This window comes from Ictalurus punctatus, chromosome 3 (genome assembly GCF_001660625.3).
Source record: "Ictalurus punctatus breed USDA103 chromosome 3, Coco_2.0, whole genome shotgun sequence".
Classification (NCBI taxonomy): domain Eukaryota; kingdom Metazoa; phylum Chordata; class Actinopteri; order Siluriformes; family Ictaluridae; genus Ictalurus; species Ictalurus punctatus.
In genome coordinates, this window is record NC_030418.2 from 24,341,716 (window position 1) to 24,362,921 (window position 21,206).

At 37.0% G+C, this 21,206-nt stretch overlaps 1 protein-coding gene across 2 annotated transcripts; it reads left to right on the plus strand.

Moving 5' to 3' along the window:
• The first annotated feature begins 414 nt into the window (after positions 1-414).
• valopa (vertebrate ancient long opsin a) lies at positions 415-16,862 on the plus strand. Of its 2 annotated transcripts, XM_017462471.3 has the most exons (6): positions 415-1,311; positions 3,154-3,364; positions 4,802-4,919; positions 5,255-5,494; positions 13,416-13,503; positions 16,430-16,862. In XM_017462471.3, the coding sequence occupies exons 1-6, from the start codon at positions 948-950 to the stop codon at positions 16,537-16,539; spliced, it is 1,131 nt and encodes a 376-aa protein (XP_017317960.1). In that variant the 5' UTR covers positions 415-947; the 3' UTR covers positions 16,540-16,862. The 2 variants fall into 2 exon arrangements, with proteins under 2 accessions (XP_017317960.1, NP_001187192.1); NM_001200263.2 differs by lacking the exon at positions 16,430-16,862 and having other exon boundaries at positions 849-1,311; positions 13,416-14,186.
• The last annotated feature ends 4,344 nt before the right edge of the window (positions 16,863-21,206 follow it).

Consider the following 21,206-nt stretch of genomic DNA (forward strand, 5'->3'; position numbering starts at 1 on the left):
CAATCACCAAGTCCAAAATCGACCCATCAGTAACACCGAACAGGTGTCTCCTTCTGTTCCCAGCCAGTCTGCCTTGTAACTGGGTTATGATTTGTACAAATAGCCTACAATTCGATCCAAGTTCGTCCCGTTGGTTTAACCAGTAGTCTAAAGTTAGAAAAGACGCATCGATTCCCATCTCGACCAAATGCAATGAAATGCAGCTAAACCCAAATAAAAATAAAGCAATGTCTCGTCCATTCAAAGAGATGCAAAGTTGACCAATAAACCGGAAACATTTAATTTCAGTAATCTTATGGAAAACGAGAGCGTTCACAGTTGTACACTCATACGCGACTGAAGCTTGGGGAAACTGTGTGCTTTGCGCAGCTCCCGTTACGCACGCGCTCTGTGCGCATTCCAGTTTATCGGGGCTCGAGCGCAGTACCTGGAAGGGGAGAGGAGAAGATGAAACGTAGCTGTTCCTTGAGGGTAGGAGTGATGCATGCTCTGTTGCCTGGCAGGACGTTAACAGCGTATATAAAGCCACCAGGAATGCGAAACGGGAATCATACCAACTGGAGTCATGCCCCAGTATTACTACTTAAGCACTGCACAAACTCAGTAAGTTCATGGGACCTTCAATCTTCTGCATCCTTTAAGTCACAAATAAACTGCGGACATACTATTAACTGCGCGCATGGATTACGCAGGGGGGGAAAGAGCCGTTATGGACTTCCTGCACCAACAGAGCACAAGCACGGCGATAATCAGCGTATCGATTGTCATTGATCACTGTGGATTTGTTATTAACTTAGTGAGTGCAGAAAAATTCTGTCAAGTGGATGCAGTTTTTGAAGAACAAAAGAGCAAATGATTAAATGCACAACGCGTAGGGCATTCATGGACATGTAAAGCATTACGCATTGGACAGTTTCAGAAGTGCATTGTTCAGCTGGACTGAGAAAATGGGCTCGTTTGGCACGGCAGTGCGCGGTGTTAATTACACAGAAGCAGCTGATGTGATCCAACCAGAAGATCCATTTTCCGGACCCGTGAAATCCATTGCTCCGTGGAACTTTAAAGTGCTGGCAGCATGGATGGTCGTGATCACGTCGCTGTCTCTGTCCGAGAACTTTCTGGTTATGTTGGTTACCTACAAGTTTAAACAACTCAGACAGCCGTTAAACTTTCTCATTGTTAATTTATCGCTGGCAGACTTTTTCATGTCACTGATCGGTGGGACTTTAAGTGTTGTCACAAATTACCGTGGCTATTTTTTCTTGGGGTCCTGGGCGTGCGTGCTGGAGGGATTTGCGGTCACTTTTTTCGGTAAGTGAAGTTCACACATTCCTGAAAGTTGTACATCTGAGACTTCCCTGCCTATTCTTCCAAGAACGCAAGAGTTTATAACAGGTTCCTTAAGTAATTTATTCTTGACGATCCGAGACCTCTGTCTAATAGATAGGCTGTTCACACTAGAACAGTAAAATTCCATTAAAAACGGAACGAGCACTTGCATTATTGAATAAACTTTTCCAGTGTTCATTAGTGCCCAACGTCACAGGTGTTTTTGCAGCACTGATGTTTTTGTCTAAATGGCATCAATCACTGTTCCAATCAATTCTTGTGTACGGAATGTGATTTGAGGCTATTGAATATTTAAAGACATGACTCAGTCCTTTGAACATAACATATCATAACTGTAATTTTATGTAAAATAACAGCCATCCAGCAGATTTTCCATTCATATTTTCGCAGTACTAAACTGTGTAAATATATAAATAATAATAGTATATAGAAGATGTTGACGTGTCTAGAATAAGCTGGGACTGCGGTACATCCTATCAGCTTTCCAGCTGCTCTCTTTCAGATTCAAGTGCCATTGTGGTGTATAAAAGAGCCCCAATTACTACATTGTATTATTTAATTAGAGATTAAGTGAGGCATACAATAGTTAATGGATTTTTAGACAGTTTCACGGGGAAAAGCTAAGGAATACCCAGACTGCTTCTACATGGGGTCTGTTTTATAAGAGTGCCTACTGATAAAGCATGTGACCATGTGCTGTGTTTGGGTATAGGCTTATGGACTTTGTGAAATTGTACTTTAACCCATAATAGGATTATAATACTTCCAAGGAAACTACCAGCATAGAAATTAGATGAACGAAGTGCATGATTTGAACTTGATTATGCCAATAACTTCAGTGTGGAACAAGTTTAAGAAATCTGTTAAAGTAAAATATCTAATCTAATCTAATCAAATCCATAGAAAGTGCTGCTGAATCTCTGTGCACTCATTATTAATTAAGATGTCTTATTTACTATTTACTTCTTTTGATACTAATCTCATACTTCTCAAGTTAATATTTTCAAGGAAATGAATTAGACGTGAACCAATGTTGTGGCTATGGCTGCTTGGCTTGAATAACATCTGACTGTCTCACTGTTCTGTGTGGGCTTTTAGAAATTAGTTCAGCCCTCTGAAATCTAGAATTGGACAGCATCTACCATCTTCCGAACTAGGAAGGATATTGAGTAGAAACTTTTGTTTTCAGCTGTGAGGGCTACGTTTTTGATTGTGCCAGTGTCCAAGAGGAAACACACTTCTTGCAACGGAGCAGCAAACTTGATGGCACCTGAAAACCCAAAAAATAGGACTGATGGCAGAAGTGAAGTTTGTACCCTTGAAACATTGTCATCAGGACCCACCAATGTTGTGGCTGCCAAATAAGAAATTTTCTTGCCAAAATGTCTGCATTTCTTCATCCAGTTCTGTCCGGGCCATTGGATTTTGAGGGTGCTTGTCATGGGAGATTGCCAATTGTGCATGAGAGCTGATAGAGGAGAATTCCAATTAATTTCCAAAAGTTACTGAAGTTGAATATCATGGTTCCATTATTCATTCATTTGCACATGATGCCACCCAGGCTTTGTGCTCAGTGTTCACGGGATAGGAACTGGATGCACTGCAACCCAGACCATGATAAAGCGTTTACTGAAGATGAACGAATGAAGAATGTTAACATGGTCCTTGATTCAACTTTATCTGAGTTACATTAAAGATCAATATATATTCTATACAGTGTATTTTTTTTTATTAAATTAAAATTTCTTAAGCTTTGAAGAGGATAGAATATATTTATTAAACAATTGTATCCTTTCACACCAGGTATAGTGGGTATGTGGTCCCTGGCTACCCTTGCATTTGAGAGATACTTTGTTATCTGTCGTCCATTGGGAAATGTCCGTCTGCAGGTTAAACATGCAGTACTGGGACTGCTGTTTGTCTGGACCTTCTCTTTTATCTGGACCATCCCACCTGTACTGGGCTGGAGCAGCTACACAGTCAGCAAGATCGGCACCACCTGCGAACCCAACTGGTGAGAGTGCACTACATTTCTGCTTGCATGCTCTAGCAGTGGTTCTCAACCGGGGGGGTGGAGAGATCGGAAGGGGGGCGCAAAACACAGACAGTGCATCATTTGGGTACTCGGTGTATTTTACTGCTTTGCTTTGCTCCGGCTGAGCCGGAGATTTAACAATGTCATGGATAATGAAACGCGCCCTTCATCTCAGTTTACATCATTCGTATGCGAATGTTTTTAGAACGCAAGACGAATGGAATGCAACATGTTTTACATGTAAAATAGTCCATGTTTCAGCCTAGTTCTTTTGTTCAAAGTAATTATAGCGTTCAGAAACATTTTTGATAAAGCATGTTCCATATCTGTCTGTTACATAGTTTTATAAAAGTCATTGAAGTCATAAAAGTTATGAAAACTAATTTAAAAAGTACAAAAGCAAAACAACTATCTATCTACCTATCAAAAACATATTATAGATTAAGTATATATATATATATATATATATATATATATATATATATGTGTGTGTGTGTGTGTGTGTGTGCCAGGGTGTGTCAGGGTGTGCCACATGATAGGGGAGGCTTGGGGTAGCTTTAGTTACAAAGGGTTGAAAACCTCTGCTCTACACTAATAAAGAAGCAAAACTCAAACTGATGTTCACCAATGATTTGGCAATTTTTTGTTGATAGTGCAAATACAATGTGCTACATTACAAACTTTGTTAGAACAGGATAATAATCATATACTCATTTATTTTTCTTAGTTTGTATTAATACACTTACTTAGCTAACTAATATGACTAAATAGCTTATTATATTACATGGGCTACTACTTTTTAACCAAGTCATTTAGGTTTCTAGGCCACCAAAACATGGGCCTGGGCAGCACATTGGAGCTTTTACTTGAAAGCTAGTTCGATTTATGGGCCAGCTAATGAATTTTTTTGATTTGTCCACTTGTGAAATGTTATGCTGCAATCTATACAATGTGGCAGCAATTGACAATTGCTTGCTAGAAAACATCTACCAATTTTTAACATCAGCTGAATCACCATTGGCCTAGATGGCAGGGCTGTACTGAAGAAGCAATTTTAACTTGAATTATCTTGCTCTATTTCTTAGAACTGTATCCCAGAACATACTCAGTATTTCTGAGCCTTCAGTGCCTCAAAGCTATAATGGAATCCAATGCTGACATTCACATTAAGCTGTACACGAGGAACATCCCATATTTGTAAAGACCATTCTTTTGTTTGGCCAAGAATGTTATTGAAATTCTACAAATGTCACGTGGGGGCTTGGGTAAAAATGTGCTTTTGTCATACTAGAGTTCAACACCTGTTAACTTTTACCAGTCCACTGTGCTATGCCAAAAATAAATCACTAATAACAACAAAAAAAGACCTCACCTCTTCACTGCCTGTCCTTTAATTTTGTTTTGGTCTCTCAACAGGTACTCTGGTGACCCGCATGACCATACTTTCATTATCACGTTCTTTCTCACCTGTTTCATCTTGCCTCTGGCTGTCATCATTGTGTGTTACAGTAAATTGCTGCGCAAGCTGAGAAAGGTTAGTCTGGTGCTTCTGCTGGAGAAATATGCAGTGTCAGACACATCTGACACGTCTTGGATTAAACTGCATGCCATTACTCATCTAAAATATTTCAGTGAATTATATGCTGATTGCATATAATTCATTTTTCAGTTAATTATATGCAATTATATGCAATGTAAGACAGTTATATATTATAATCACTTCTATATAGAAGTGATTTGTCACATTCATGTTAAAAATAGTTTACAAATTATAATTGCTGAGCTTGATGGTAGACTTAGAGTGTCCGGTTTACCACTAAATGATCAACATGTTTGCTTAGAATCCCACATACCAGTGTCTCTGTGCAGGTGTCCAACTCTCATGGCCGGTTGGTGAATGCCCGGAAGCCTGACCGACAGGTGTCTCATATGGTAGTGGTGATGATTGTAGCCTTCGTGGTGGCCTGGACACCATACGCACTGTTCTCTTTCATCGTTACTGTTCACCCCACCATCTACTTAGACCCTATAATGGCTGCTGTTCCTGCTTTCTTTGCAAAAACTGCTGCTGTCTACAACCCCATCATCTACGTCTTTATGAACAAACAGGTATGGAAGAAGCTAAACATTTTCAACTTTTACGATATATTAAATGTTTTGTACAGAATTATCCTGAACAGGTTTAAGGTGGGATATAAAAGCAATTATACCACAGCACTGATAAATTCTCGAATCTGACATCAGTAGTAAATATTGGGGTGTATGCAGAGTGGCTGTATCGAGTCTGGCTTCCATCGGTGTAAAAGCAGGTTGGAAAACATCACAGCATGTTGGTGTATGATTGAATTCTGAAGAAAACCAAGCAGAGAGATTATTTTTCTTCTTTCTCTGGCCACTTTTGTTAGATGTTTGCTACTTCCTAAATAAAATATGGGTCATGAATAAAGCACAAGTGTATAAGAGAAAGGGCCAGATGAGAGAAAGGGCCAGATAACAACCATTTTCCTCTGCTGCCCTTTGAGTAGTTTTTATTTCAGAATAAATACTAGCTGACATATATGTGACTTTAAGTTTTATTGCCTTCATGGTGAATAAGCCTTGTGCATTTTTATTTGACATGCACACAAGATGTTAGAGGAAGCCCAATACCCCAGTGCTCACTTGCAAGAGAATCAAGGAGGAAGGGATTTATTGGTTATGCTACGATTACCTTATTCTAAAGTGGTACTCATTGTAATAGTTAATAAAAATCATTGTACTAAAATGCTTTAGGGAAAATCCCTTCTCATTGATGTCTTCTGAATATTTTCAAATTGTAAAAGGAAACTTAGATACCACTCTTCCTATGCCTTTATAGAGATGACATCTACTACAGTATTGTGCAAGTCTTAAGTGCATGCTAAGACATTCTGCAAAGCAAAGATAGTTTAAAAAAATAATGAAACAAATTGTTTCTACATATAAGGATGATTACAAGGAGCAGTAAACATTATCAATATTTGGTGTGACCACCTTCTGCCTTTGAAACAGTATCAGTTCTCTCAGTTTGATAGGAAAAAAACTGCCTCAGATCTTCTGGAGACTTTGGCTGTGACACTTGCTTGTATTTCTAAAATTAGCTTTTTAAAGACAACTTTTTAGAGGCAGAAATGCAGGAGACATACAGTACAATAAATTACAACATACAAAATTTATATTAAAAAAATTGGTTGCCTAAGACTTTTGCAAAGTACTGTACAAATTTTATAAGGTATCTGACAAAATGATTTTAATTGCAAGGTGGGGCCTCCATGGATCGGACTTCCATAGGTAGGTGGTATGTATCAAAGTAACATTCACAGGAAAGCCAGGACCCAATATTTATAGACTGAAAATTGCCCAGAGCATCACTGCTTGCCTTCTTCCCATAGTGCACCCTGGTGCCATCTCTTCTATTGCTAAACGACACACATGCACCCAGCTGTCCACATGATGTAAAAGAAAATGTGATTCATTAGACCAGACCACCTTCTTTTATTGCTCCATGGTCCAGTTCTGATGCTTACATGCCCATTGTAGGCACTGTTGGCAGTGGATGGGTCAGCACGGGCACTCGGACTGATCTGTGGCTATGCAGCCCCATACACAGCAAGCTGCGATGCACTGTGTATTCTGACACTTTTCTATCATAGCCAGCAGTAACGTTTTCAGTAAATTGTACTACAGTAGCTCTCCTGTAGGATCGGACCAGATGGGCTAGCCTTGTTCCCCACACACATCAATAAGCTTTGTGTGCCCATGACCCTGTCGCCCGTTCACTGTTTGTCCTTGGACCACTTTTGGTAGGTACTAACCACTGCATAACGGGAACACCCCACAAGACCTGCCGTTCTAGAGATGCTCTAACCCAGTCATCTAGCCATCACAATTTGGCTCTTGTGAAAGGCGCTCAGATGCTTACACTTACGTATTTTTCCTGCTTCCAATACATCAACTTCGAGAACTGGCTGTTCCCTAGCTGCCTAATATATTCCACCCTTCACAGGTGCCAGTGTAACAAGATAATCAATGTCATTCATGAAACCTGTAAGTGGTTTTAATGTTATGGCTGATCAGTATACAGTACCTCTGGCTTGTACCTACAACAATGAAAATAACATAATAGTCTCATTGTAGTCAATATACAAAATTATTGATGATGCTTAAGAAAGAAATATTCAAATTAGGCATTACTGACTGATCAACCTTGTATGAAGAAAAAAAAAACAACAACATTTATATTATTAGTAATTGCATACAGTAATTGCTTCCAATATATCTTAGGCTGCAGAAGAAAGGCTTCATTTGGTTATGATTGCCCCAGTTAAGGATCCCTGCTGCTAAATGGGTTAGTGTGTTTAAAAAAAAAAAAAAGTGATAAAAATAAACTTCCTCCTAAAATGCAGACATGTGTAACTAGATATAGAAGGGGGAAAAAACCCAACCTTGATTAAAGAACAGCTTTCTTATTTTCTTAATACCTTAAGATTTCTTATTGTTACTATTCTTTTGCCAGGCCAAATTCTATTATGGTCAAAAGGCTTTATCCATATTCTAGACCATTGCGTGGAACCTTCAAATGTCTGAATCCTTTTTGCAGCACACACTGTACTTTTAGAACTAACACATGAAGCATAAACTATGGTATGTGTATACTGTACATACAGTATACTGAATATACTGTATACTGATTATCTCTCATGTTATTCAAATGTTTGTAATTTTAGGAGCAATCTGCTAAATGTGAGTCAAATTACAGATCATATTAAAACAATGATTACTGTTCCTCTTTCCCCAACTTACTCCATTCCCACTGTTGGATGCATTAAAGTTGCCTTTAAACCAATGGTAGCTTGTCCATAGGGGCAGGTGGTGTAGAGCCAAAACATTTATATTAGCTGTTCAACAAATGTTAATCTGCATAAAGTCCTCATTCAATGTTCAATGTTAAAAATTTGTAAAAATATTAAGTACCACTTTAAATCAATAGTGATGTTGCTTTTTGTCAGAGATGTGTAAGCTGATGCTTCATTGATTTGTTAATCTTTCTTTGTTTTAGATTGTTTTTGAGATGTAATTGGGCTGGAATTTTTTTTTAAATCACTCAACCCTTAGCCCTCTCAAAATTATATTACCGCAAACACAGTTGAATAAAGGTAGATCTAAAACAGATCAAAATGTGCTCTTAGACTGTATGCTGGATGGCTGTATGTTGTTGACTCTCAACTGCCTATTATGTGATTGCTCTAAAAATTCACCACATAGTAGCCTATGTGCCCCAACAAAATTTATGGTCATGAGTTGCTGCATCTTTAAACATGAAGTGGCTGTCATCCAGATTCAGGTGGAGACAGAAACAGGGTTAAGGCACATTGAAAAGCCTAAAAAAAGAAGGAACTAGACACATCCACATGGCTATATTGTGAACCAAGGTCTGCTTTTGAAATTGATTCTCTTAAGAACTCACATGGAATTGAGACTGAAGTACATGTGAGTGATGTCTTAAAAAGAAATGGGAAGACTGGAACATATTGGAAAGAATGATCCCCTTTTGGCACTTAATTAAAAATGTTCAGTAATCTAAATTTCCAGCTGTTACGCCTATTATAAGTCTCGCTACTCTCTCATGCCAATTAGCATGATAAACAAATTGCTCCACTTTGCTTTTGAAGAAAAATCATGCATAGATTTTTTAAATATACTTTCCTGTCCTCTTTTGTTTCATGTATGTGCATAATACTACAGGTACAGCTCACAAAATTAGAATAATATTTTGATTAGATTATTCTAATCAAAATTAGAATAAGTGTGTTTTTTTCTGTAATTAAATTTTTTTTTTAAGTGGAATTTTCATATATTCTATATTCATTACACAAAGTGAAATATTTCAAGCCTTTTGTTTTAATGTTGATGATTACGGCTTACAACTCATGGACATCAAAAATCCAGTATCTCAAAATATATCAACTGTCCTTCCTGTCTTCCTGTAGCACTGTCTTAGATGTCATACATTACAGACATTGCAGTTTATTGTTCTGGCCACATCTGCAGTCCTCATGCCTCCCTGCAGCAGGCCTATAGCATGTTCACGCAGGTGATCAGGAACCCTAGGCATCTTTCTTCTTGTGTTTTTCAGAGTCAGTAGAAAGGTCTCTTTAGAGTCCTAAGTTCTTGTAACTGTAACCTTAATTACCTACCGCCTGTAAACTGTCTTAAGGACTGTTCCACAGGTGCATGCGCAATCATTGTTTATGGTTCATTGAACAAGCATGAAAAACCTCGTTTAAACCGTTTCCAGTAAAGATCTGTAAAGCTTATTTAGATTTTACGAAATTATCTTTAAAATACAGTCTCCTGAAAAAGGGACATTTCTTTGTTTGCTGAGTTTATAATTTCCGAGGATTGCAGGGAAACACAATCTTTGACTGTGTTCCTCTTAGTTTACCTTTAATTATATTTATATATTTTTTTATTTTGGCAGATTATTATTATTTTTTTTATCTGTAGCAACTATATGCAAGTATACACAAGGCAAGAGCAGTTCAAGTGCACATGACCAAGTTTCCATTTTAGGAATACCACAAAATAGGTGTAGGTGGTAACAGAGGGATCTTGAGGTACAATGCATGCAGATTAACAACATAAACAATACAGCATATGAGTGAGTGTACTGGGGTCAGATCGACAAGTGTTCAGATGATGATTCTTGATAATTACAAACTGAGGTCGTTACCTGTCTGTACTAATGAGGAAACACATAGGAGAAGCACTTCAAACACAAACATCTAGAAACCTAGATCTGTGTGATGTTCAATTCCTGATGCAGCTACTCAAGATAACTGAGAAAAAGACATGCACTGTGCACACTCAACTTTAATAATACTGAGATATGAAGGGAGATTTATAATTTATTTTTCCACCATAACAGGATTTTGAATATATTCATTTATAACCTCTAAAGCCCTGATTGCCTTGATTACAGTTATCTGCCATCTTGGTACTTCTTGGTTCACATATTACAAACATCACAATGAGGTTGTTTTATTGTGGGTTTTTTTTAGGATAAAAACCACTTCTCAGAATGAAAGGAGAAAGGGTTGTACCAATGGCATTTGGATAAAATGAACTTTTTTTTGACAGTGTAGATCCATAGGAACTTTGGAATTTATTTTTTTTAACATAGAGTGCCCTTAACGAATATTGGCACCCTTGGTAAATATGAGCAAAGAAGGCTATGAAAATTGGCTTTATTATTTAACTTTTTGATCTTTGGTTCAAAACATTCAGAAAAATACTCTTCTCTCATGTATATCAAACAATTGCAAACAAAACACAGGTTTATATATATATATATATATATATATATATATATATATATATATATATATATATATATATATATATATATATAAACCTGTATTTTGTTTTGTTATATAAATCTTTGTTAAATAAGATTTAAATAAGATATGTGCAACTATTATTGGCACCCTTTAAGTCAGTACTTTGTGCTACCTCCCTTTGCCAAGATAAGAGCTCTGAGTCTTCTCCTATAATGCCTGATGAAGTTGGAGAATATATGGCAAGGGATCTGAGACCATTCCTCCATACAGAATCTCTCTAGATCTTTCAAATTCCACGCTGGTGGACTCTCCTCTTCAGTTCACCTCACAGGTTTTTTTTATGGGTTTCATGTCAGGGGAATTGGATGGCCATGGCAGGACCTTGATTTTGTGGTCAGTAAACCATTTTTGAGTTGATTTTGATGTGTGTTTTGGATCATTGTCCTGCTGGAAGATCCAACCATAACCAGTTTTAAGCTTTCTGGCAGAGGCAGTCAGGTTTTCATTTAATTTCTGTTGGTATTTGGAAGAGTCCATGATGACATGTATCCTAACAAAATGTCCAGGTCCTCTGGCAGAAAAACAGCCCCAAAACATTAAAGAGCCACCACCATATTTAACTGTGGTCATGAGGTCCTTTTCCATATGGCTACCTCTCTGTGTGTGCCAAAATCACCTCTGGTGTTTATTGTCAAAAAGTTATATTTTGGTTTCATCTGACCATAGAAGCTGATCTTATTTGAAGTTCCAGTAGTGTCTGGCAAACTGAAGATGCTTGAGTTTGTTTTTGGATGGGAGTAGAGGATTTTTTCTTGAAACCCTTCCAAACAACTTTTGGTGATATAGGTGACTTCGGATTGTAGTTTTGGAGACTTTCTGACCCCAAGACGCAACTAACTTCTGCAATTCTCCAGCTGTGATCCTTGGAGATTTTTTGGCCATTCAAACTATGCTCTTCACAGTGCCTGTAAACAGTACAGACACACACCCAATTCTAGGTTGACTCACAACATTTCCAGTTGACTGGAATGTCTTAAGTATTGCCCTGAAGGTGGAAATGGGCATTTTCAATGCTTTTGCTAATTTCTTATAGCCACTTAATTTTTTTGAAGCTCAACAACCTTTTGCCACACATCACCGCTATATTCCTTGGTCTAACCCATTGTTATGAATGACTAAGGGAATTTGGCCTATGTGTTACCTCATATTTATACCCCTGTGAAACAGGAAGTCATGGTTGAACAATTTCCTGTTCCTAGTCACACAGGTGATAAACCTGTGTTGTGTTTGCAATTGTTTGATATCCATGAGAGCAGAGTATTTTTGTGAATTTTTTTTTTTTAACAAAGATCAAAAAATTAAACAACACAGACAATTTTTGTCTTTAATGACACAGTATTCTTTGTTAATATTCACCAAGGCTCCCAATATTAGTGGAGGGCACTGTGCATGGACAAGAAAACATTGAAACAGTGCCAATTAATAAAGGTGATAAACTCTACTAAATGACACATAAAATAGACATTTTGTAGTAATTTTCACAATTTAAATGAACAAAAAAACAGATCAGACACATGGAAAAAGTAAGTACACCCCTACATTTATCACACTTTCAAATCCATATAATTAGAATCAGGTGTGCAAGATTGGGTGCCAGTGATTAGAACCTGCTTAGAGAGTGCAGGAGTTATTTAAATCTCTCACATCTAGTGTGTGGTGTTCCCTTTGTTATTGAGGTGTGTGGTGTCATCATGCCAAGTAAATACATCATTGCACTCTAAGGAAAATCATCTACAAGTGACACAGATTTGACGACTGCCAATTTGTCCATGACTGGCCATCCCATCAAATTCAGCCCAAGAGCATAACATCTGATGCAAAAACAAGTCTCTGAGAACCCCAAAATTTCATCACATGATCTGCTATTAAGTCTTGTAACTGTCGGTGTCAAAGCACATGCTTCTACAATCAGAAAGAGATTGCACAAATTTGACCTGCATGGGAGACGTGCCAGAAAAAAGCTTTTGCTGTCTAAAAAGAATATTAAAGCAAGAGTACAGTTTGCCAATGAGCATACAGGCAAAGTCTAGGCCTTTTGGAATAATGTGCCTCTGGACAGATGAATCAATGATAGAGCTGTTTGGCTGCAGTAGACATGTTTGGCACTGACCAAAGACAGCTTTTCAGGAGAAGCACCTCATACCAACTGTGAAGCATGGTGGTGGAAATGTTATGGTTTGGAGTTGCTTCACTGCATCAGGGACTGGACAGCTTGCATTCATTGATTCAACTATGAATTCTGCATCATATCAAAGAGTGCTTGAAAGTGATGTGAGTCCGTCTGTCTGAAAGTTGAAGTTGAACTGAAAGTAGAAAGTAGTCACACTAGCAAATCCACCAAGGAATAGCTCAAAAAGAATAAATTACTGTATTTGATTTTAGCCCTCCCATCTAATATCATTACCAGCTGTCACTGCTCCTTTTACATTTCTGATCTCTTTTAATATCTTTTCATATCTGTTGAGTGGCTTGAGTGCCTATTCTTTTGAGCAAATCTTGAAGCCCATGTACAGTTTACTCAGCTACATTATTCGGTTTGCCAGCTGAAATTATTAAACCTTGATGCCTGGTGTCGAAACTGCTCTGATATTTGCCCTCTTTGTGTTGTTCAGTTCAGGAAGTGCCTGATTCAACTGCTCAGCTGCAGCGGCAACACCACAGTAGAGGTGAACCAGTCTACTGACCGAGCAGGCATGATCGGTGAGAGCAACACAGGCGAGATGTCAGCCATAGCTGCCCGAATCCCTGCTGCTAGTACCACTTCACCACCAAAAGCTAATGAGCAGCACAGTAACTCCTGTTCCTACAGCCAGCTGCCTATCCCAGAAAACAAAGTGTGCCCTATGTAACTGAGCAATGCATGAACTCTAATTCGCACTTACATGTCAAGGTTGCTTAATGAACATCTATTTCCACCAAAATAACAGGATTCAGAGAGTATCACCTCTAAAGCTCTAAATCCTGATGGCCTGTGAGCAGCAACAGCTTTAACAATGACATTACCCTTTGAATAGCAACAGCTCAATTTTAGCAATAGGTGTTGTGGTTGTATTCTATTTATTTCAAGTGTTACCAGTAATATGAGATCATGCTTGTTTTGTTTATTTAGTTTTTTCTACAAAATTTGTCATGACATATGCAGGTTAGGGTTCGGGTTGTCAGTGGATGTTCATGGACACCTACTTCTTGTTTGGTCTGCAACAGTTCCAGTCTTTTTAAATTTGCTAATAAGTTTGGGCACAGTGTTGTGTTTGACGTGCTTGCCATGTTTCTTTTTAAAGTCCATCGCAACCTTGTGGCAGCTTCTGAACCAGTCATGATTTCAATACGTTCTTCTTTTGTCAAAGGCATTCTTAAAGGCTATCTGAAAAAAAAAAAAAAAATATATATATATATATATATATATATATATATATATATATATATATATATATATATATAAACTAAGTATGAAAAATGTTGGAAGACATTTTGCTAAAAAGTTAATTTCCCCTATGTATGGAGATTTTGGGACACCCTGTATTATGACGAATACTATAATAATGTGGTAGGTACCATTTACAAGAAAAGCTCCTTCAATCTAATATTTGACTATTGATTTTACTTGCCTATGTATCATTATAGTCAGACTAACAGGGGTTTCAGAGATGGGGTCATTGAGTAGCACAGAATTAGCCATGGGGGCCATCAATGACTAACATTTCACCACATTAATAATATGACTAGGGTTTGTTACTAACTACCAATCCACACTGTAAATTATGCATGATTCCATTTTGTAAAATTGCAAAAAAAAAACAACAACAAACAAACAAAAAAACAAACAAACAAAAAAACCCCCCAAAAACATTTGTATTAGAATTTTCAAGATTAGACCAGTAAATTAATTACACATAGCCTATATTTAACATCAAGGAATGTTGGCTCCACTTTGGACATTATACACAATTGCTTTTTGACATGATGCTCTTAAGACACAAATTTCAGAATGAACTAAATATATTTGTGTGTGTGTGTGTGTGTGTGTGTGTGTCTGTTTTGGTGTGTGTATGGTAATAGCAGGCTGGACTTACCATTGGGCTTGACTGGGCTCCAACCCATGGGCCCTGCCTAGTAGGAGGCCCTGCCAGTTTATGTTTGTTTGATTTGTTCAGTTATATGCTGGTCATTTTATTTTTCATTGAAAGTTTGTTGATTGGTCTAGCATGGTTGACGAGCCCTGCCCTGTGTAAGGAATGATGGCATTTAATTAGTTAAATTATACGTCAGTCATCTTGATGTGTTTTGATTATTGGTGGTTACAACAATGCGTCACTGTTGAAACCTGTCTGTATTAGTCAATGTTATAATGGCAGATAATCGAAGTGCCGTGCTTAAAAGAAAGCTAAAAAATGAGAGACAACATGAAAAGGAAGCACTCAGTAAAATGAAAAGGTTCACTGGATTTTTCACACCTGTGGCACCACAGCCTGATGTGCAAGCAGAAAACAACCTGCCCCCTGGCTTAACTTCAGCCTCCAATTCTAAGCTCCTAAGCAACATGTTGTCAGTTTTATCGTATTAGTTCGAGCCTTAGTCAGATTCAGAAAATGCGGATGCTCAAGCAGGACCAACTTTGCAAGCACAACTTGAGCAGAAGGTTTCACAGTGGTAAGTTTTTATTTTGTAACTCTCTTACCTTTCAGAGATGAAGTAAATTCTGATGCCCCTCCTCCAGGCCGTTGCATTTTTAAGTGCAAATCTATGCTATGTACGCAGCTTCTTTCTGTATATAGGTACTCGTGCAAAATATCTTTGGAAAGATAAGATTCTTGTGATTCAATTGATATGAACTGTTTCAAGATACAATCACAACAGCAGCTACAATCAATGTCTCTGTCAGACCACCAACATACAAACAAAGATTTAGAAAAATGAGGCAATTTAGCAAATTTAGCTAGCACGTCAGCAGAGGTCTACAAATGAGCCAAGCACGCCGCATGATGAGATGACAGACAGTACATACATGAAGTCAACTTGATTACCTATTTCTCTTGCATGTTGTTGTTTTAAATGACCAGCCTCTGGATCCTGCTGGATGGTGTCATGCTTGTTTAAGAAGGAGATAGTGTACTATTTTGTATTTATTATAAACTTTAATTGTATTTGTTTGATATTCAAAAAAAAAAAAAAGTCATCCGCTTACTCACTTACATACTCAACACACTCACACACATACACACACACTTGCACACACTCACTCATGCACTCACCCAATCACTCACTCATTCTTTATCTTGCACTTTGTCTAGTGTGTTATTTTGATATCTTCTTGCAACTGAGAGCACTTCCTGCATTATATTATTATATAATAATTGCTAATAAGCTAAATAATTTAATATTACCCCTAAAATTTTAACTCAGATAGAGCCAAAAAATGACTCCTTAAGTCCGGCCCTGGGTAATACTCATTATTAAATGAGTTGAAAACAAACAGTGTATATCATGTCTTATCATGTCTCACAGTCTTATGTCAATGATCTTAAATGACAAGGTGTATGACAATGAAAATTAGTTTAAGCAGTTAAAAACAATTAAATTAAACATTCTCCCTCGGGGTTCTCCGGTTTTTTTCCACCTCTCACAGGTGTCCTGCGATGTACTGGCATGGTCCCACCTTGCTCCCAGGATTCCTGGGATAGGCTCCGGATCTACTTTGAACCTGCCCAGGATAAAGCGATTATTGAAGATGAATGAATGAATGATGTTTATTTAAATTTAATGTAGAATTTAGGTTTAGCAGTTATTTTAGCTCTATAACATTGACTCAATGTTATACTTTAATATATATTATGCTTAATGAATTTTCTTCAAATATAATGAAAAGCCAAGCACTGGCTTACTGGGCTTTTTCACTACTTGGTCATCGATTAGCCTTACTGATTTACACCATAGTTCAGTCTTACAGATGGTGTGGATCCATACAAACTCTGATACTAAGTGGAGTAATGCTGTAAAATATATTCAAGATAATTTCACTTGCTAACATAACATTATTTGCAATTAAATATCTCAGAACAGCTCTGTTTCCTTAATTTTTATTAACAAACAGCAGTTTCTGCTGTATTGTTCACTGATGACCAGAGTTGGGTGTAACGCGTTACTGTAATCTAATTACTTTTCCTGATAACGCTGTAATGTAACACATTATATTTTAAATTTATGTAATTTGATTACAGTTACTGGTGTCAATAAAATTGCATTACTTACGTTACACATTTATTGTTAAGAAAACAATATTAAGTAAAATTAAGTAATTAAGTAATTAAATGTAAGTAATTTTAAAATTAAAATTAAGTAATTTTAAATAATAATAATAATGAATCATGTTTTGCCCCAACGATTTTTTATTTAGCCCTGAATAATTCTCCACTTGCAGCGGTTTGTCACTATGTAACTGAATGTCTTATTGGCTAGCTCACAGTCAGTGTGAGTTAAAATGGATATACTCTGTTATTTTTTTTAACTGATACACTAACATCCTCTGATGCTGAGCAGGAAAACATGGTGTATAAATGTCTATATGAGTTCCAGATTATGTGAACATGATATGAGCAGAGCATAAGGAAAGATAATGTGTTTTGCATGGCACTGTAGCAGCTAAACACATAACTTAGCTGTACCTCTCCTTGGCTAGTGACACCAAACTGGCCTAGTTAGAAAGGTTTTATATTTTATCGGTCTCGTAGTCCTACAAACACAACACCCGAGGCAAGTGTTTCACTTTGTATTGAATTTTTGTAGGTTTGATAGGTTTTGAAAGTAATGTGAAATTATAGTAATTAGTAATCTAATTACTTTTTTACATGCAGTAATCAGAAATCTACAATTTTAAAGTAGTAATTAATAATCTGTTGTGGATTACTTTTTTTGAGTTCCACTGCTGATGACATCGAAATATTCCACCTATGGTTGTAGAAGGATCAAGTTTTCCAAACACAGTACAGCTCTCTTAGAACTCTCTTCCCTTTTATACAGTAGTGGAGCTGTGCGTTTTTTTCAATACCTTCATAGTACCTCCCTCACAGCTGCATGTTTATTCATCTACACTTGCATGGAACCTTCCTGGCTGACTGTAATTCTCTCTTAGTGGTATTCAATGAGACTGAGAGTGTGTGCACACAGGTAGAGTGAACTTTTCCTTTATGGTTTTTATGTATTATGTAATGTGAACAAATATACAGAAAACAGCACAGCTCTGAGAGTAACTCTGGCAATAAATGACCTTAAAATTTTATTAAACATTCAGTGGGGTCCAAAAGTATGAGACCCATGTTAATTACTTTGTACAAAAGGCCAGGTTTTCTTTATCGCCAATCTCTTCTGTTGAAGTGTTCAGATGATACTCTAAATCTTTAGATTTGGTCTAAAATGGATTGTAAGGTTTTACACAAACTTGTGGAGTCCATGCCAGCTCGAGAACACACTGTCATTAAAGCAAAAAGGGGACATACCAAATACTAAGAAACTCTGAAATAATTCATGTAAATATTTCAAAGATTCTACTCTTCACTCAAGTTGTTGTCAGTATAATCAATAATATAATTTGTAATGAAAAATGTTGTATTAAATTAGAAATGCAAGATAGAATTCAAAATAGAAGCATTTTCACTAGTGCTCAGAATTTTTGATCCCACTGTACATTTCAGTGCAACCACACATTCGTTTCCTACAAGTCTGCTAACTGACCTTGTGTTCATGGTTACACTGGAAGTTTTACTTTATTAACATGTTGCATGTAGCTGGTTAATGCTTGTAATATTTAATGTTGATGACACTTTGAACCTTCTTCAGTGCTGAAAACTTTCCAATGTGCCACAATATTTACACATGGTAAAACCAGTGACCAACCTTGTTGTTTCTCTCTCTTACTCTCTCTTCTGCTTTCTGGACTTGCATGATCCAACCTGATATCCTTTTTCTGGTTGGAATGCTCATCGCTTTGAACCCACTCGGTGCTGCTGAGGATGGCCCCATATGGACAGCCTAAAGATACATGAGATTACTGAGGATGGTACCACTTAAAAACCATAAAGATGGCTTTTTGACCTCAATTCATATGATCAGCTATGCTATGATGGCTTAGGAATACAACTGCTATGATAGCTTTAAGACTGCAATTGCCACAAATAGATTTGCACTCAAGTCTTCATCAGTTAACAGTTGACAATTTCAACAAAATATTTCTTGACTTCATATTAAAACTATAATGAATTTCCTGGTTACACAAATGGCACTTTTTGACCATGTAGTACACAGTTACAGAAGGGAATTATATATAACTGTCACCCAGATGAGGACGGGTTCCCTTTTAGGTGTGGTTCCTCTCAAGATTTGTTCCTTATCTCCTATCAGGGAGTTTTTCCTTGCCATCATTGCCACTGGCTTGCTCATTAGGGATAAATTTACACATTTAAAATTTATATCCAGAATTTATATACTTCTGTAAAGCTGCTTTGTGCCAATGTCCATTGTTGAAAGTGCTATACAAATTAAAACTGAACTAAAATTGAATTGTTTTGTACTCTTACTCTCATCAGTCATTTGCACAACATCTATGGTTAAGTTTCTTTCTCCTCTGCCTCAACATAAGGCTTCAGACCTGCTCTCTTCTTTCAATAGCCATGCAGAATGTGGATCTTGACTGCCCACGGCTGCCTGTGTTGTTTGTTGATGATTTTTGGAAATACACTGAAAACAAAACAAAACAAGAAAATGAAGTGTGATTAAATGATTAAATAAAACAATGTAATAAAGCATGAAATACCACTGTGTTTTTATTCCAGAATCTTTGTCTTGGACATTTCCTTCTTCTGACAATGTTTACATTCTAATGCTGTTCTAGTGCTGGATTACTGACTTTAAATCATTCCATTACCAGTCATTATAAAACTAGTTCCTGGTATGTATTACCAATGACTCACAGACCTAATGAAATTGTCATCTATGGAGGAAATTATGTCACACTTCTACAATGCTATATTAATTAATTGAATCTTCTTTTTTCCCCCGATTCAAAAGATCATAAAGACTGAGTGTCAAAAGAAATGGTATGTATCCATTGCAGAGTGGAGGCAAGACTCACAAGAAAATCAACAAATCACTTTGAATAAAATCATAGTTCACACACTCGGATGCAAAGTGTGCAATAAAGCATGCTTCCAAAGAATATGCTCCAAATGCAGACAGTTGCATGATGTAAATCAAAGAATGCATTTCAATAATAAATTATTTTTAAAAGCACTGTTTTCTGTTGTTTACTTTCCATAGCTCATGAGCAGATTCACACAAATTCTATCACCACTCTTAATATCTAAGATTTATTTTTCTGTACTTTATTAAGGTATTTACATCTTCAGTGTCCTCTTAAAGCTCTCGTTCCTCTTAATGTGTGGCTTTAGCAGAACCAGAGCTGAATTACCTGCAGTATATGAAGGACAATGGGACATTAGTTAAGTTAAGGTTAAGTAATAATATACAACTCCTATTATATTGGTCCCTGTGTTCATTATGATGTTATTACATCACCAGTTCCTCCTGCCATGGCCCATTTACATCTAGCCAGGGCTCGGTCCCACAAATAATGTGCGGCATCAGGGTTCAACTGAATGATAATGAATTATATTGGTTTAATTGACCTTCCTACTATCTGCTGTTGCTACACAACACACTGTTACCCAGATTCATCCTCTTTGCAATGTTGTGCTCACGATTCTAATAAATAAATCTCACCAGAGGCTACTCGAAAGGGGTTGCCAATTGAAAAAGATGAATGACTATAGACTGAGCAGAGATTAAACTAATATGCTTTGATATAGAAAAAAAGTGAAAAAAGATATGTCGTCTACCAAATGCCATGTGTTTCTCAAGGATTGAACTTTAAATGAGCAGTGCTTAATGAAACAATGTGACCTTGTCAGGAAAATTAAGTCATTACCATCAGTGAGAAAATATGATTAAAATTAAAGACTGGGTTCAGTGAAATGCTGATTGCATTTAAATGGGTAATTTCTCCAATTGGCATTACTCTATCACACACAATGAGATAGACAGACAGCTAATCCGGCAGACAGATTAGTATATAGAAGGTGTTTGGACATTACAGGAAGTTTTCAATATCAGTGTGCATCATTGTAGAGACTGCTCTATAAACATCACTGTTAAAAACACATGCATTTTTTAATGCTTTATCATTTCCATTGTATTTTTAATGATTCTAGGCAGGACTGTGAACTGACTAGATCCTGTGAAATTAGACCTGTGGAATAGTGGCATTTAGACCCACTCCTGATAGCCACAGTTCATTAGTGAACTCTTCCTTACTCTGACATGAAGTGTCAGAAGACTAAGGAGGGCTAAAGCAA

Coding starts and splice junctions, on each gene's coding strand:
- valopa (NM_001200263.2), top strand. CDS start 948: ATGGGCTCGTTTGGCACGGCAGTGCGCGGTGTTAATTACACAGAAGCA. Junction 1,312..3,153: donor ATTTGCGGTCACTTTTTTCG/GTAAGTGAAGTT, acceptor CTTTCACACCAG/GTATAGTGGGTATGTGGTCC. Junction 4,920..5,254: donor TGCTGCGCAAGCTGAGAAAG/GTTAGTCTGGTG, acceptor GTCTCTGTGCAG/GTGTCCAACTCTCATGGCCG.